This window comes from Lactuca saligna, chromosome 1, assembly GCF_052625555.1.
Source record: "Lactuca saligna cultivar CGN05327 chromosome 1, ASM5262555v1, whole genome shotgun sequence".
Taxonomy (NCBI): Eukaryota; Viridiplantae; Streptophyta; class Magnoliopsida; order Asterales; family Asteraceae; genus Lactuca; species Lactuca saligna.
The window spans coordinates 67,439,808-67,457,098 of NC_136417.1; the positions used below are offsets into that span (position 1 = coordinate 67,439,808).

At 39.5% G+C, this 17,291-nt stretch overlaps 2 protein-coding genes across 2 annotated transcripts in view; both read right to left on the reverse strand.

Moving 5' to 3' along the window:
* Window positions 1-684: 684 nt before the first annotated feature.
* Window positions 685-1,398, reverse strand: LOC145007820 (uncharacterized). The gene has a single exon (XM_078966544.1). The coding sequence runs from the start codon at window positions 1,396-1,398 to the stop codon at window positions 685-687; it is 714 nt and encodes a 237-aa protein (XP_078822670.1).
* A 15,792-nt stretch (window positions 1,399-17,190) lies between these two features.
* LOC145039065 (disease resistance protein RML1A-like) overlaps window positions 17,191-17,291 on the reverse strand; it is a 16,461-nt gene continuing 16,360 nt past the window's right edge. The window contains exon 6 of the mRNA XM_078987207.1: window positions 17,191-17,291. This exon is cut by the window's right edge and continues 180 nt beyond it. The gene's annotated coding sequence lies outside the window, so the exon portion shown is untranslated.

The window sequence follows — 17,291 nt, forward strand, 5'->3', positions numbered from 1 at the left end:
CCTAATTGGATAATCTTCACTTAAGGCTATCCAAATCCATTCCATAGATATCCTTATGGACTATTTTGAGCTATCCTAAAGCTCTTAGAAACCGTCCAAAGTCCATCCTAATGGATTTATAGTCTAAAGTCTAACTATCAAACAATTGACAGTTTATACCCTCTTATTTAATTAATCTCTTTAAGTCACCAAATTAATACCAATTAATCTATGACTTATATTAATCAAATAGCTAAATATTATTCCTTATAATATTTACTCTCTCTTAACAAATCATCCTTCAAGTTGCTATGGTGAAGGCAACCCAAAAGGACCATGCACCACCGAATATAGTTATAGCCTTAGACACTATTCCAACAGATTTAACACTAGAAGACACCCTCTTTCTCGCTTTATCCCTTCCCGGTGGTCGACAAAGTTGGACGTCCGGTGGACCATTCCCCTTGGTCGCGTCGAACTCATCATTGAGGTCAATGTTCACACCAATGTTCGACACGGACATTCTCGGCTTTTTTTTGGAACCAGTTAGGGATGGACGCAGGAATTGATAGTAGGTGTTGCCGAATTTTTTTTTCCGGTCAAACATAATATAAAACCAAAAACTAATTCATTATGTCTAATACAAATAAGCGATCCATTACATAAAAGTTAAAACCATAACAACAATCTATCATCTATTACAATTTAAATTTGTCCTCTTCGTGCGGACATCTTTTGAAACCGTTCCATTACTTTTTCATTCTCAACTTTCACAAGTGCTTCGGTCTCAACATAGCAAAGCAACATATCGTTCAAGAACTCATCGCCAATCTTGTTGCGCAAGTCGGTCTTCAGGAGCTTCATCTTCGAAAAACATCTTTCTACACTAGCGGTTGCTACGGGTAATATCAAAGCTAACTTTAAAAGCTTATAAACCAAAGGATAAGACCGATGTTTCCCCGTACTAACCATCAAACGAGAAAGCTCATAAATTCCTTTCAAAGTGGTAAAACGCTCATCTTTGATGGAAGAGTGATAAAATATCTCAAGTTGTCCTTCAAGATCTATCAAATCCGAATCATCAAAGTCATACTTGTACAACTTAGCCAACTTCAACAACTTTGATTTGTCAAATTGTGAAAATGAATCACAAGGGCTCAAAGCACCCATGTATTCTAGTAATTGTGTGCTTGTTTCACTAAATCGATCCTGGTATTCTGTCAGTTGCATATCTACCACCGTGTTGAAGATTTCAACCTCAAAGTGAAATCTATTGGTCTTTGTGGTCGTACGGTTTCTCGCACCAATATAAAAATCCTGCATTTCCAGAGTAGCAATATTGTGTGTTTGACAAAAAGAGGATACCTTTGGCAAAATGGTAGCAAACCCCGTGTCTCTTAAAGATTGCAATGCGTCCATTGTCCCTCTAACCATCGAAGCCGCTTCTAAAATGTCTAGATCTTTTTTTTTGAAGTTGCTTTGATAATGTACCCGTGAGGTGTAAAATGTCATACATCATATACATGTAAAACACGAACTCATAAGATTGAAAATATGCTAAAATTCCGGACGCTTGTTGGCGGTTTGCCAATGACCTTCCATCCACTTTCACAAATTCTAAAACCACAAGAACATCCGCAAACAACTTCATCAGACTTGTGAGTGTGTTGAAATGTGAACCCCATCTTGTATCTCCCGCCTGAACAAGTGTAGTTTCTTGATTTAATCCTCTTCCCGTTTCAATTTCACCACTACATAAGCCTTTTTGCACCCTTTGTCTTGCTTGTTCCCGTAGCAAGTCTTTTCTTTTACACGATGCACAAACAACATTAACCACCAACGAAATTTGCTCAAAAAAGTCACTAACACCATCATGCTTCTTTGCTACAGTTACAACCACCAATTGAAGTTGGTGTGCAAAGCAATGTACATAAAAAGCTGTGTCATTCTCTTGTAATATCAAAGCTTTCAAACCATTGAATTTCCCTCGCATATTGCTAGCCCCATCATAACCTTGTCCTCTTATCTATTAAAAAAATTGAAAAATATATAAAGAATATAACACAAAGCTAATTAAATTAAATTGAAGTAACAAAAAAGTAAAGAATAAATTACCTGACGAAAACTCAACTTATTACTTGTAAGTACTTCATCTAAGGCATTTTTGAGTGTCAAAGAGGATGTATGCTTCACGTACACAACTCCAATAAATCTTTCTTTCACAAAGCCAAGACTATCAACATATCGCAAAACAATAGCCATTTGTTCCTTTTTTGAGACATCGCTAGATTCATCAACCAATAAAGCGAATACATCTTGACCAATCTCTTGACGAATACTCAAAAGTACTTCTTGTGCAAAACATTGCACAAGTTCTTTTTGGATTTTAGGGCAAATTAGTTGATTGTTCTTAGGAGCATTTTCTAAAGTATTGTTGAAAATATCTTCACTAGTCTCTCAAATGGCTTTTAACACTTCAATGTAAAGCCCTCTATTTTCCGAGTTAACCGACTCGTCATTACCACGAAACGGTAAACTGGTCTTCAATAAAAGTCTAACAACAATAATAGAAACACGAAATCGCGCTTTATATTTATGGTCCTCCGCTTCGGTTTGCCTCCTCAAGACTACATTAATAGCTTGTTTTTCTCTTAATAAAAAGTCACACTTTTCTCTTGCTTTGTTGTGAAAACTATCAAAATTACCCACATGAGTTCGAAATGAATTTTTTTATTCCAAGTATCAAAACCTTGGGAAACAAATGCATCTCTCCCTCCTTTTTCTCCCATGAGGTCTCCGCATACATATGTAGCCTTATTTTAAAGCTTCTTAATCTATCACCTATTTTCTTTTTTGGAAACTTATGTAACCTTATTTGACAAGGTCCTTGAAGCAAATATGCCCTTCTTACATCATCTCTTATATTTGAGGCATAACTTGTAATCACTATCCGCCGGGTCCTTTGGAAGATCTTTAAAATCAACACCATCATTAGTTTCATTAGAGCATAGTGTTTGTGGAATTGCATTAGAGACCGAAGGAATTGATTGGTTGGTGATTGGTGTTTGGGAAGATCCTTCACCACTTTCATTAATATTAGGTCTTGGTCTTTTGGTAAGAAAACCACCAAGGGTAACCTACAATTCAACATTAAGCTAAATAACTAATAATTTCACCAAATCATCCAATAGCTTCAATCAAAAGTCAAAACATAGAAATATAGCAATTTCACCAAATCAAAATTGAATTTCAATAAAGACAATATGACATGGCAATTTTATTTCACCAAATCAATCAATAAGTCAATAACATCAATGAAAATATTGCAATTTCACTAATTCAAGATAAAAATATAGCAATTTCAACCTAAACAAATTGGTAAAATTTCACCAAATCAATCAATAAGTCCATATCATCAATGAAAACATAGCAATGTCACAAATTCAAGATAAAAACATAGCAATTTCAACCTAAACAAATTGGTAAAATTTCTCCAAATCAATCAATAAATCAATAACATCAATGAAAACATAGCAATTTCACCAATTCAAGATAAAAACATAGCAATTTCAATCTAAACAAATTGGTAAAATTTCAATTTTCAAACACTTACTTGTTTCATTCTTAACTAGGGCTTGGTCACTTGGAGTCGAATTGAACAATTGGGAATCGATTTTTGCTACTCAATCAACAAGATACTCAAGAGATTAGAAGGAATTAGCAATGGAAGCATCAAGCACCAAGCAAGTCTTCGTGAGGGCTGAGCGTGCATCACATTCGACATCGGCCGCAAGTCTTCACTGTGTGGATGTTTTTTTTTCTTTTTTTTTTTTTTTTTCTTTCTGTTTTGCTATTCTATCTCATTGGCCGCAAGTTTTTTTTTTTGCCCTTCTCTCAATTGGATCAAAAGATCCAAATATCCAATTATCCAAATGAGCTTTGGGCTATACTAGTTTTTTTGGGCTAAAATTAATAGGCTTTTTGGACTACTAATTGATAAGTATAAGTTATAAATATATTTTTGGGCTTGGTTGATCCAATTGGGTGGCGAATTTTTTTTCGTAGTTACCAATTTTTTTTACGTAGCTGCCGATTTTTTTTTATGTAGTTGCCAATATATAAAAAAAATTGAAAAAAATTACACTGCATATACGAAAACTAGGTGTTGCCGGTGCCACACCGGGCACCACTACAAAACCGTCCCAGGAACCAGTAGTAGATCCCGAATGCACCGTTTCCGGATAAATGACCCATTTTGGACCATTGCGACAAACTTCCCACGCTTTTTGGTTGGCAAACGGTTTACCATTGTTGGTAATTTTGTATTGGTACAACGTGGTGATAAAATGTTGAAATCGTTGCTACTTCTTCGATACATATTTTTAAGATTGTCAAATACGCCGTTAAATTTGGTGCAAGCCGCTCGAAGGTCACGCCATTTTGCATTGACCGAGTCGTATGTACGGCTCTTTTGCATTCCTAATAATGAGTAGAAGTGGTCTAAAACATGATTCCAAAAGTTTTGACCCGTTTGTGTGTTGCCGACATCCCCGTCTTGTGATACGAAAATCCAAGCTTTAGCTAAAGTTGCCTCCTCCTCCTCCTCGGTCCATTGCGTATTTTTCTTTTTTGTTGGATCTTTTGATTTTTTTTTTTTTTTGCCTTCTACGACTTGGTTGTGTTTTTTGAACCTGTTCGTCGTCGTCATTGTCGAGGTTTATGGGTTGAGGTTGAGATAATGGAACTTGAGATGGTTGTGAAGTTTGTTGACGTTGGGAAGGTTGGGATTGAAATTGCGGAGAAGGTTGTTGTTGAAAAGATTGAAATCTGGGCTGAACGTATTGTGGTGGTTGTTGTTGTTGATAGTAGTGTGGGTGATATGAAAGATTGATGAATAGAGGTTGTTGTTGAACAAGGGATGATAACAATTGCATGTAGTCAATATTCGCTAACGGATCATTTGGAGTGTTTGGGGTGTTCGGGATGGATGACTTATTTTGGTTTGTATCCATGATGAAATAATGGATAGAGGATGCGAAGTGTACGATCAGCTGGAGCCAGAAAGTAGACCCTAAAATACAATACAGTTATTTGATATTATGATATGTTAGAATAGCATGCTAGTACTAGGCTAGGGATTTTAAGGGATTGCATGATAGAAATTTCCTGATTAGATGATGTCTGCTAGGGTTTTCTTTATATGAGATTGACATCATTACTGTGGTTTATGGTGTGTGCATCTCGGCTATATATAATTAAGATCTTATAGCATGAGAAGGTTAGACTTGGTCTTATGCTTACGGCCAGCTTGGATATTCGAAAGTCTATGAGGTCTAGGGTTATGTATGGTTAGCATACACTAGTGCTACAGGGTTAATGAAAGTTTCATGGATGGCGGAGTTATGAAGAGTCAGTACATCAGTAATGAGATGTTTAGTTCTCCTATAGAAGTGAGGATGGAGAGTTCATCATGATTATGTATATTATTAGGGTTTGTGATTATACTTGGGAAAAATATGGGTAGGTGTGGAAGGTAGTATGGGCCCGTACTACTAAAAGCACAGGACCCATACGTGTAGCAAGGAAGTCACAACCCCTAGAGTTTATGAGAATTGGTCTCCTGATATTATGTTTTTCTGAAGCCTTTGGTATATTTTCAGTATGGTGATGACGAGATGTTTTGCGACTGGATCCGGGTCAAGATCAAGATCAGGATCAGGAAACGGAGGTCAGGGTGTGCCTGTAGCACCTGAGCCGGTGATGCATATAGGGACAGAGTAGTTGGATGCCTGGATTCGAGAGATCCTGCATGATGAGATTGTCGCGGCATTTCGAGCATAACTACCAGAGATGTTTGGGTCGGTTAAGACCGATATGGTCGAGTACTTTGATGAGTGATATACAGCCTTAGCAGAGACGGTCGCCGTTGTAGCCACATCAGTTGTAACCGCGACAGGGGGTGTAGGAGGAGCCGACTGGGCTTTTCACTATTGGGACTTCAATAATATGAAGCCCCCGACATTTGATGGTACCCAGGATGCAATCAGGGCTATGAGGTGGTTATCTAACGTGGAGAACTGTTTCTTCACGTGCTCATGTCCTACTAACCAAAAGGTCAGGTGCACCTTGAACCTACTGAGGCTTGGGGCCAAGGAGTGGTGGAGACTGATGATTGGGTCGTACACTGATGATCAGAGAGCTGGTATTACTTGGTAGCGATTCATGGATATGTTCCGTGCTTGATGCATTCCACGTGTGGAGCGGGAGCGCCTTGCTCAGGAGTTTTTGACTTTGAAATAGGATGGAGAGTTGGTAATGGAGATCACCCGAGTGTTCACAGAGAGGTCTATGTTTTGCCCGGAGTTTGCTTCTGAGAAGTCTCAAATGACTCGTTATCTGAGCATGCTTAAGACCGATATCCATCAGTTTGTTTCCACGCAACGTTCTAATACTCTTATGGATCTTCAGGAAGCCGCTAGGCGGCGTGAGATGGAGTTAAAGCTGCAGTTGAAGGAGCAGTGTCAGGTTTCGGCACAATCTCAGTCGGCACCGAAGCAGTCTAAGACCATTGATTCTAGAACCAGGGGTCAGCATAGCCGTGCTTGTGGAAAGTGCGACAGGGGTCATTCAGGGGTTTGTTGAGCAGGTGGTGGGTGCCAAAAATGTGGCAAGGAGGGGCACTATGGCAGGGACTGTCTCCAGTGCGCCCCTCCAGCAGATATGAGGATATGTTATCACTATCATCAAGTTGGTCATGTGAAGACCAACTCTCCGCAGCTTGTCGCCAAACCGGCATAGGTTTCCATACCAGCTACTTTGAGGATTGCAGAAGGGAGGCCTGTCAAGATGGAGCCTCTGAAGGCTCAGGGGCGTGCTTTCCACCTCACGGCTGAGGAGGCCAAGGCAGCATCGGATGTGGTTGTTGGTATGTTTCTATCTCTTATTTTAGTCTTTATATATGTGTTATGCTTATCTATTATACCTATGTTTAGGTATGTTTTCAGTAAACTCCTTACTGCATTGGTTTTATTCGACTCGGGGGCGAGTCGGCCGTTCATATCTCAGACTTTCGGTAGGGGGTTCAATGTGCCAGTGGGTGAGCTTGAGTGTCCGTTGTGAGTTTCTATCGCCAACAAACACGGGGTTTCTGCTGCTTTGGTTTACTGGAGATGTGTGTTGGAGATTTTCGGGGTATCCTTCCCGATAGATTTGATTCTTATTCCCATGGGGGGAAGTATGTGTGTGTGGGGATGGATTGGCTCAGTCGTTTTGGCGCCATGATCGATTGTGAAGGGCAGCGGGTTGTAGTTCAAACCCCAAGTGGGGGAGAACTGGTGGTGTATGGTGAGGGCACCAGAGTAGGATCAGGGTTTTGTTCAGCAGCCCGGGCTTGGCAGTATATTCAGCACGGGTACTCTGGTTACTTAGTGTATGTGGTGGATACACGGGTCTGGGACCAAACTTCGGTTTCAGAGGTCCTGGTGGTTAGAGAATTTGCTGACGTGTTTTTGGAGGAGTTACCCGGAGTGCCTCCGGAGAGACAGATTGAGTTCGGGATTGATCTTGTGTCAGGTATGGCCCCTATCGCTAAGGCATCGTACCGTTTGGCACCGCCAGAGATGTAGGAGTTGTCATCTCAGTTGCAGGAGTTGCTGGGTAAGCAGTTTATTCGTTCGAGTAATTCTCCATGGGGAGCACCGATCCTTTTCATTACGAAGAAGGAAGGTTCGCACCAGATGTGCATCGATTATAGGAAGTTGAACAAGTTAACAGTGAAAAACCGTTATCCACTCCCAAGGATAGATGATCTCTTCGATCAGTTACAGGGTTCATCTTGGTTTTCCAAAATCGACTTGAGGTTTGGATATCACCAGGTCATGGTGAGAGAGGAAGACGTGGAGAAGACCGTGTTTCGGACTCGTTATGGTCATTACGAGCTCATGGTGATGTCGTTTAGGCTCACCAACACGCCAACAGTGTTTATGGATCTGATGAACCGATTTTGTAGGCTGATGCTAGATCGCTCGGTTATCGTATTCATAGATGATATATTAGTGTATTCCAAGACCAGGGATCAGCACGAGGAGCACCTGCAGGAGTTATTGGGAGTTTTGAGGCGAGAACGGCTTTATGCCAAGTTCTCGAAGTGTGAGTTTTGGTTGCGAGAGGTCCAGTTCCTTGGACACCTCATTAACCAGGAGGGGATATTGGTCGATCCAACCAAAATCGAGGCGGTTATGCAATGGGAGATTCCGAAATCTCCCTCAGATATCAGAAGCATTTTAGGATTGGCAGGGTACTACATGAGGTTTATACAGGATTTTTCCAAGATTGCGATACCTATCACTCGTCTGACGAGGAAGGGGGTGGATTTCCGGTGGGACCCCGAGAAGTAGAGGGCGTTTGAGACCCTCAGGCAGCGTTTATGTGAAGCTCCAGTGTTGACTCTCCCTGAAGGAGCCTTATGCAGATGGGACGGGTGATTACATATGCATTGTGGCAGTTGAACTCACATGAGACTAGGTATCCTAGTCATGATTCGTAGTTGGGGTGGTGATTTTTGCCCTCAAGTTATGGAGACATTATCTATATGGGGTCCATTGTACCATATATACGGATCACAAGAGTTTGAGGCACATTATAGACCATCCGAACCTGAACATGAGGCACCGCAAGTGGCTAGATGTAGTCAAGGACTATGATTGTGAGATCCTTTACCACCCTGGTAAAGCAAATGTGGTAACGTACGCTTTGAGCCACAAGGTAGTGGGGTCTTCCACCCCAGCGAGATGTATGAGGATAGCCATGGATCCTCCGATTGTGAGTTTGATCAGGGATGCGTAGGTTGAGGGTATGAGACCAATGAATTGGAAAAGGGAAAGGATTAAGGGTGAAAGCAACCGGTTTGTGCAGGATGGATGGGTATTAATGACCTGTTATGGTCGTGTATGGGGCCCGATGTCTGGGGGATTCACACAGACCGTTTTGGAGGAGGCTCATAAGTCTCATTTCTCCATTCACCCAGGGGCCACCAAGATGTTCAGAGACCTGAGTTTGAGTTACTGGTGGCCGTGTATGAAGCGAGAAATCGTTGAGTATGTCGAGAGGTGCTTGACTTGTAGGATGGTCTAGGCCGAGCATCAGAGACCGCATGGTCTATTACAGCCCTTGGAGATTCCCGTGTGGAAATGGGGTCAAATCTTGATGGATTTCATTACTAAGTTGCAGAAGACGGTGAAGGAATTTGATGCTATATGGGTTATCGTTGATCGATTAACCAAGAGTGCTCACTTCTTGGCAGTTCAGGAAGGTTCTTCATCCGAGAAATTAACCGACATGTATGTTCGAGAGAGCGTTGCTCAGCACGGGGTACCAGTTTCCATTATTTCCGAATGGGATGTCAGGTTTACTTCTCGTTTCTGGCAGAAGTTCCACGAGGAACTGGGCATGCAGTTGCACTTTAGTACAACATTTCATCCTCAGACCGACAGGCAGAATGAGCGGACCATTCAGACTCTCGAGGATATGTTGAGGGTGTGTGTCATTGATTTTGGAGGGAGTTGGGATTCCCACTTACCTCTTGCAGAATTTGATTACAACAACAGCTATCATTCCAGTATTGGCACCCCACCTTTTGAGTCGTTGTATGGTCGGAGATGTAGAACCCTAATCTGTTGGGGTGAGGTTGGACAAAAGGTAATGGGTCGGATGGAGGTAGTTTTGCAGACCACCGAAGAGATTCAGTTGATAAGACAACGGCTGTAGAGTGCTCAGAGTCGGTAAAAGAGTTACGCTGATAGACGCCGATTAGATTTGGAGTTTCAGGTTGATGATATGGTGCTCTTGAAGGTCTCTCCATGGAAGGGCGTGATTTATTTCAGGAAAAAGGGGAAAATTGGGCCCCCGATGTATTGGGCCGTTTAGGGTCATTGCTAGGGTTGGCAAGGTGGCGTACAGACTAGGTCTGCCAGACGAGCTTAGTCGCATTCACTATACTTTTCACGTTTCGCAGCTGCGAAAGTGCATTATAGATCAGGAGGCAATGATACCACTGAATAACATTCAGGTTGATGAGCGTTTGAATTATGTATTGAAACTGGTGGCTATTATGGAGAGGAAGATGAAAGTTTTGCGGAACAATGAGATACCTTCGGTGAAGGTAGGGAACATCATAGGGGATCCGAGTGGACGTGGGATCCGGAAGCGGAGATTCGGGAGCATTACCCGGAGTTATTCGTTACAACAGACTTTGAGGACAAAGTCTAAATTAAGTGGGGAGAATTGTAACGCCCCAATTGACGAGTTGATGCTATGACACGTCGAGTAGAAGCGGGTTGGGACACATCATTTAATGAGTTGACTGGACGATTCGGGAAAGGGACTCGACGAGTAGGAGCTGGCAGAGGAAACCCTAAATTTCAGGGTTTTTGCACCCTATATATTGGACAATTAGAGCCTCCCACTGTCCCTTATCACCCCCTGAGAGCCAAAAACCCTAATTTCGTGTTTGTGAGCTTTGTGAGTGTTTTGGAGCTTTGAGAAGTGATTTAGTGAAGGAAACTTATAGATCAAGCAACTAGCATCAAGGAAATTTGTGTAGATCTTGAATCCATCTCAGTTTGGGCATGTTTTGGAGGTAACCAGCTGATATATTGATCTTTTTCTTATTAGAACCTTTCATGAAAGGAGTTAGGGTTTTCTTTAGAATATTCATGAAGGGAGTGTGGAGTATTAGCTAGATCTGAAGTTAAAACTTCAGATCTGAACCTTGCTTGGGTCCTAAGTTCATAAAGTTTCTTGTATGGCCATTAAAGAACCCTCCCATATGAGTAGAGCTTCATTTCAAGCTTGGATTCATATTTTGAGGCATGCAAATACGTAAATGTAGCAACTTTACATTGCTAATACACTTTAGGGACCTAGATCTACTGGTTGGAACGAAAGAATAGTTTTGTATCGTTTGATCATGGGAATAACCGTATGGAATCGCCGAGTTTGGGAAATGACTCGGCGAGTCGAGTAGGGTCTTTGTCCGAATTGGTTTCGTGTGGACTCGGCGGGTCTAGGAGATGACTCAGTGAGTCAGTTTAGGTTTTTAAGCATTGGGTCGCGTATTGACTCGACGAACTTGTTAGAAACTCAATGAGTCGAGTCGAGTAATTATTGAATCAGTAGGGACTCGATGAGGGGAATGTTGTGCTCAGCAATAGGATAACATGGATTGTTGACCATTGACCAGTGACTTTGACTTTGACTGGGGATTGTCTTGTGCCTTCCAAAGGCATTTTGGTAATTGAGTATTTATTTAGTGGGTCACTCATGGGTACAGGCGAGGCTGTTGGATCTATATCTGGAGGAGTGGACAGTATTATCCCGAGCCACTAGTGAGGTGAGTTATCCTGACTATGTCAATACGATCTAAGGCACCAAGGTCGGCCCTTTAGGTTGATATTCTGATTATAGTATGATGTATATGATTATGGTATGTTAGTTCGATATCAAGATGGGCAGAATGTTGTTATGCTATGATGATTCGATAGATTGGTATGTTGGTGACCTGGTTAGGTCGGTATCCCAGTATATGAGATAGGTATGATTGATGATCTATGAGATAGTTATACCCGATATATATGCTAGAATATGTTATTCATGTGTACATGGTTATTGGTTCGTTGAGGTTGAGTAGGTCCTGCTCTGTGCTAAAGGCCAACATACTCGATGAGCGGTCCAGATAGGCTTTGAGATTGTATGACGGCCCAGTTACACCGAAGGCTTGGGATTGATCCAGATAGACTGTAGGCCATGCAAAGCGGTCCAGTCAGGAGGCCCATTATGCATGTTGTTGTTAATTGTTATTGGCATGGTATTATTAGTGTGGTATTGGTATTTTGGGGGTAACTCACTAAGCTCTCGAGCTTACAGTTTCAGTTTATTGTTTCAGGTACACTAGGAGATCGTGGCAAGGCAAAGGCATGACTGTGCCGCTCCTCATCCTTATGATTTTGTTTCTGGGACACTCTGATGAATAACATTTTGAAAATAGTTTATATAACACCATTTGGATTTTAGTGGTTGGAAAATTTTAAATTTGGCTTAAAGTTTTGGATGTTACATCTTTCCAAAGGGCAAAAAACGTAAGTTTTAGGTTAACAGGCCAAAGTTTTGGGCCTCACGGTTTTGGGCCCAAAATTTTGCGAAAAAGGGAAATTTTTGGGACTAAAATGTTATTTGATCAAAAATTAAGGCATAAATGTAAATAAACCAAATTTAGGGGTGAAAATAACATTTATTTCCAAATTGGACCAAAAAGGAAATTTTTATTAAATTTTGGGCCGAACCTGTAAATTTTTACAAACAAGGGGCTAAAATGCACTTTTCCATAAAAATGGGCTTTCAAATGTTAAAATATATTATTTTGAACTAAAACCATGAATTTCTAGACATTTAGGACAAAATTACAAATTTTTACAAATAATGGACTAAAATGTCATTTTTACAAAACTTTGGGCCTTAAATGAAAATTTGAGGCTTATGACAAATAATGTCGTTTTTACAAAAAGAAGACTTTTTATCAAAATTTTGATAAACCTTGAGCTAAAAAAACTCCCAGAACAATACGAATGGATGAAATGTGTCGTTAACTATTCTATTAAGTCTCTAGTATTCACATTATATGGCCAATGGGCCTTAAGGTCCCATTCATGTGTATATTGAGCCCAATACTTTTCCATGATATGTTTATTGGGCCTTGCGACCCACTTACATGTTAATCTGGGCCTAATTTATGGGTTACATGTTTATTGGGCTTTTGTGGCCTACTTACATGCCTATTTGGCCTAAATTACCCTCGTACATGTTATTGGGCCTTTATGGTCCATTTAAATGCTAATTGGGTTTGGAATGAAATTCACAAGCTAATAGATCGTAACTATACCTTGCGTAATCATTAAACTTCGTATACTTATATATGTACCTTTCGAATACGAAAACATACCACATATACGTAAACATTAAGCATAATACAAAAAGATTGAGACTCTAATGAGACATGTCGGTTGGCACCTCTGAATGTACAATCGTAGCATGTAGTTATAATCAGAGTTTCCTGGAGGGAAAGCGGGAGTTTGTGTATAGATATATACGGTGTGACCACCCATGCTTTAGCTGTTCGCTACTGTGACAACCCGATATTTCGAGACAATGTAATGTAAAACCAATCAAAATTGGGTCAAAATATAATGTTCCTAAAATCTTATTTGGGTTAAATAAAGTAGTAGGAATCGTATCAAGGTTTCCAAACATATAAAGAACACTAAAATCCGAGTTATAACGAAGAAGTTATGACCAACCGAAGATTCTCGGCAAAAACCGGCAACACTGATAGACGTAAAACACAAAGTTTCAATACAATAGTTTTTGGCCTTAGATATCTAAATGAAATTTTTAGATATCATCAAACCGTAAACGTACATAAAAAGAACGTCCAAATCTGACTTCGTATGAGGAAGTTGTGATTTTTCTAAGTTACAGATATAACAGTAGACAGCTAAAAACTCGAATCGGAGATCGAGCGACTTTTGGCCGGGATGACCTAAATGAGAATTTAAGGTCTCGTCAATGGTATTTCAGCGGTAAAAAGTCTGGCAAAAACCGACGTCGGATAAAGAAGTTATGAATTTTTAAAGAAATTCCTTAATCACGTCATTTTAATAAATAAATAATAAAAATAATTTTGGAATTTGCCAACAGAATCTAAACGAAAGTTGTAGATCGTAGTCTCACCTTCGCGGGGATATAAAGAACATCGAAAACGGAGTTCGTATGAAGAAGATATGATTTTTTGAAGTTTAATTAATAAATTTTAATTAAATTTAAATAAAAAAATCTTGGTAATATCCGAAGGGGGAGTCAGCCTAGGGCCGAGGTACGCACCGCGTACCCTCGTACGCCCCGCGTACTCGAGACCACGGCCTCGGATCGGCCACGTCGCCCTATGCAAAGCTACCCGACCCGCCGTCCCATCCGACCCGCCCCATCCGAAATACGTAAGCGATGCGTATGCCCGTACGCCCCGCGTACGGAGGCAGTTCAGCCCCCTATAAAAGGGATGCGAGCCTTTCCGAAAAATTTGATCATTCCTCTCTTTCTCTCACGATCTTGCCTCGATTTTCGTGCCCGTTCAAACCCGAAGCTCTGGTCTTTTTGCTCAAGTCCCGAGGGTCGATTTTACTCCCGAGAATCCCGAGAAAAATCCGTTTCCCGAGACGAAACTCTGCCCGGTTTTCCATCTCGCTATCTTCAAACTTCCAAGTGAGTTCATACCCCTTAACTAATGTTCTAAACTACTTTTAAATGCTTTATGGGGGGGAATACAAGTAAAATCATGCTAGGATTATATCAATCACAGGCGATTAATAAGTAGAATTACGCTAGTTATTACATCAATCACATGTGATTAATATACAGCATTCGAAAGATTTGGCTACTCATTAGCCGTCTTACCAAACAGTTTCCTTCAAATGACTTTTATAAACATTTTATATGTTTTAAACTATTTATTACACTGTACATCTTACTCGGTACATTACCTTTCAAACTTATGTACAACTATGTTTCAATCAAATGTTTCCTTATACTCAAAACTGTTTTATCATACTTATGCCTTCAAATTGTTTTATAGATCGACATCAAGTCGATCTTTTCTTAAAATAATGTTTATGTTTCAAATGTCTTACAAAATTCATTTATGCTTTTATATTATAAATTGCATGCCTCTATATGTATAGTTATATAAGAAATGTTTAAAAGACTTAGGAAGGCTATCCACCCTATTTCCTTTTCGCGCCTTGAGATGTGGTCTAGTGGGATTTTGGGTATTCGTCCGAAAGACGTTTAAATATTAGTTATATATCATGTGTACATATATAGTCATAAAAGGTCTTTTCAGTTCATCCCACGCCCTTAGTTAGTAAGGGTATACATCCATGACCATACGTACCAGTTAGACTGCTAGTAAACTACCATATGGGTAGTTTAGGAAGATGCTAGAACCGTTACTAGAACGCGATATCATACAATGAGTCAGTTCATTCATGAGTCAATACTTTCTAGAACATTACATATACAACTATACTAGAACAAGAAACATTACCCTTACATTAATACGTTAACGATTGTGATCCACTGTATCGGAGCATGCCTTAAATGTCATGGCCCGAGTTGTAGCCAGAATTCTCTTGGAGGGAGAGCGTTGAGTTTGCGTATAGATCTATACTGGATTGACTATCCTACACCTTGCTGCTAGCTACAGTGGGACCGACAGGTCTGCGAATGCCAAACGTCATAACTTATTTTTCGACTATACGTTGTCGTTGTTACCAGTCGATAGTATGGTGCAATTTATCACATGATACCTTAATATAAATCCGGTTTAAGGTAGTTAGTATGGCAGTAGTTCCTATAAAACAAAACTACAGTACTACAATGATTTACCCATTACATTTTTAGTGATAACCTCACTTAAACTTTAATGTACAAACTATATTTTGTTAAAAGATAGTTACACTTGGGTAAATTACACACTTTTACGACAAACGAGTATGCAAAACAGTTAAGCCTTGGTAGAAGGCTACTTTAATAGAAAATATAGGTTTTTCTGAGAGATTCAAACTTCTACAAACACTTACAAACCTTTACATACCTTTTACAAACTTATGCTTGATACATGTTCAAACATTTTTGGATGACAAATACCGACACTAAAATACTTATGAACTCACCAGCTTAATGCTGATAAACTCTTTCAAAATAACTTGTATTCTCAGGTCATCAGTAGACAGGTATCGAGGCCAGCTTTTGAGAAGATGGAGCGTATCCAAGACTCATCTTATTATTTTGATTTACGTTATTTTTGGTGTCTATAATGTACAGATGACGCTTGTATTAAAATTTTATATTTAATGCAATGGATGATGTTGTTTGCTTATTTACATTTACTGTGTTGTGATACGTTACATGACGTCCTCCGCCCCAGAACGTTTCCGCCGTTCTCGGTTTTGGGGTGTGACAGCTACAGCTAGACTAGCCTAGTCTAGGGCGACAAAATCTTGAGCAATATCGACATTTGGAAAAATGCCAAGACGGGCAACCTATTCATTATCATGCATGGTTATAACGGCTCATATAAGGATTCAATACCAAATTTAACCTATCAAAGATTAACTCTTTGGTTGTGTCAATACAAAACGACTTATTTAACGATACAAGAACCTAGACATTGTTATAAAATAGAAAATATTGGATTTTCTGGGGAAAATATTCATATACATCTATCACCTATTCACAATACAATGAATCTAAACTACACTTATACGAGTTATAACTATGAAATTCACACATGCATTTATACTTGATTTTCACAACATTTTCAGACAATTTACAGAAAATATCGGATTTTCTGGGTTTTTACGAAAGATACAAAGACTTTTATTCAACCTTACTTATAAACTCACCAACCTTATATATATTGACCGTTTTCAAAATAACTTGTATTCTCAGATACTCGTTAAACAGGAAGGATTTGCAAGAATGTGTTGATTTATTTTGTGTAACATTACTTATCGTACTTTTAAAACTTGAAACTATGTAACTTATAACAATGTACTTGATGTGAACAATGCTAGTTGTTATATGTAATGTTGGTGATGAAAGTATTATGTTTCATGTATATTCATTATGATGATAATTCAATTGTTAGACACACGAGCCCCCGGATGCTTCAGTCGTCTGGTTCGGGGGTGTGAAATCAACAATGATGAACCCGTCAAGTTTCACCACCTTCCTGACTAATGGGAAGGGAAAAAGCAAAAAAGCAAAGGCAAAGTGTCAGATTCAGATTCAAATGAGTTAAAATGAATGGAGGCTGATGTGAATGGTATAAAAGATAGAATTGACAAAATTTTAGAAATTACTACATAGAAAACTTGTTTCCCTATTCTTAACCAATTGAAACTGATTATTCGCAATAAATTTTAAGAATTGTTGTACAAAACTGATAATATCAGAAAATATAGAGTTCATTGTTCACAATTTTGTGCATAATGACAGGTTGGTCAATGAATTTTCATTCTTATTATATAGCCTATTGTGTAAATACGTATACACACTTCAAAATTTATCTTGGTTTTTCAAACATCTATACCATCTTTGACCTAATATTTTCCCATACCGATTTCATTAAAAATAAGGCAATATATACATAGTACAGTGGGCTTTAATATAACACAATACATGGCTTAACAACTTGCACTAAA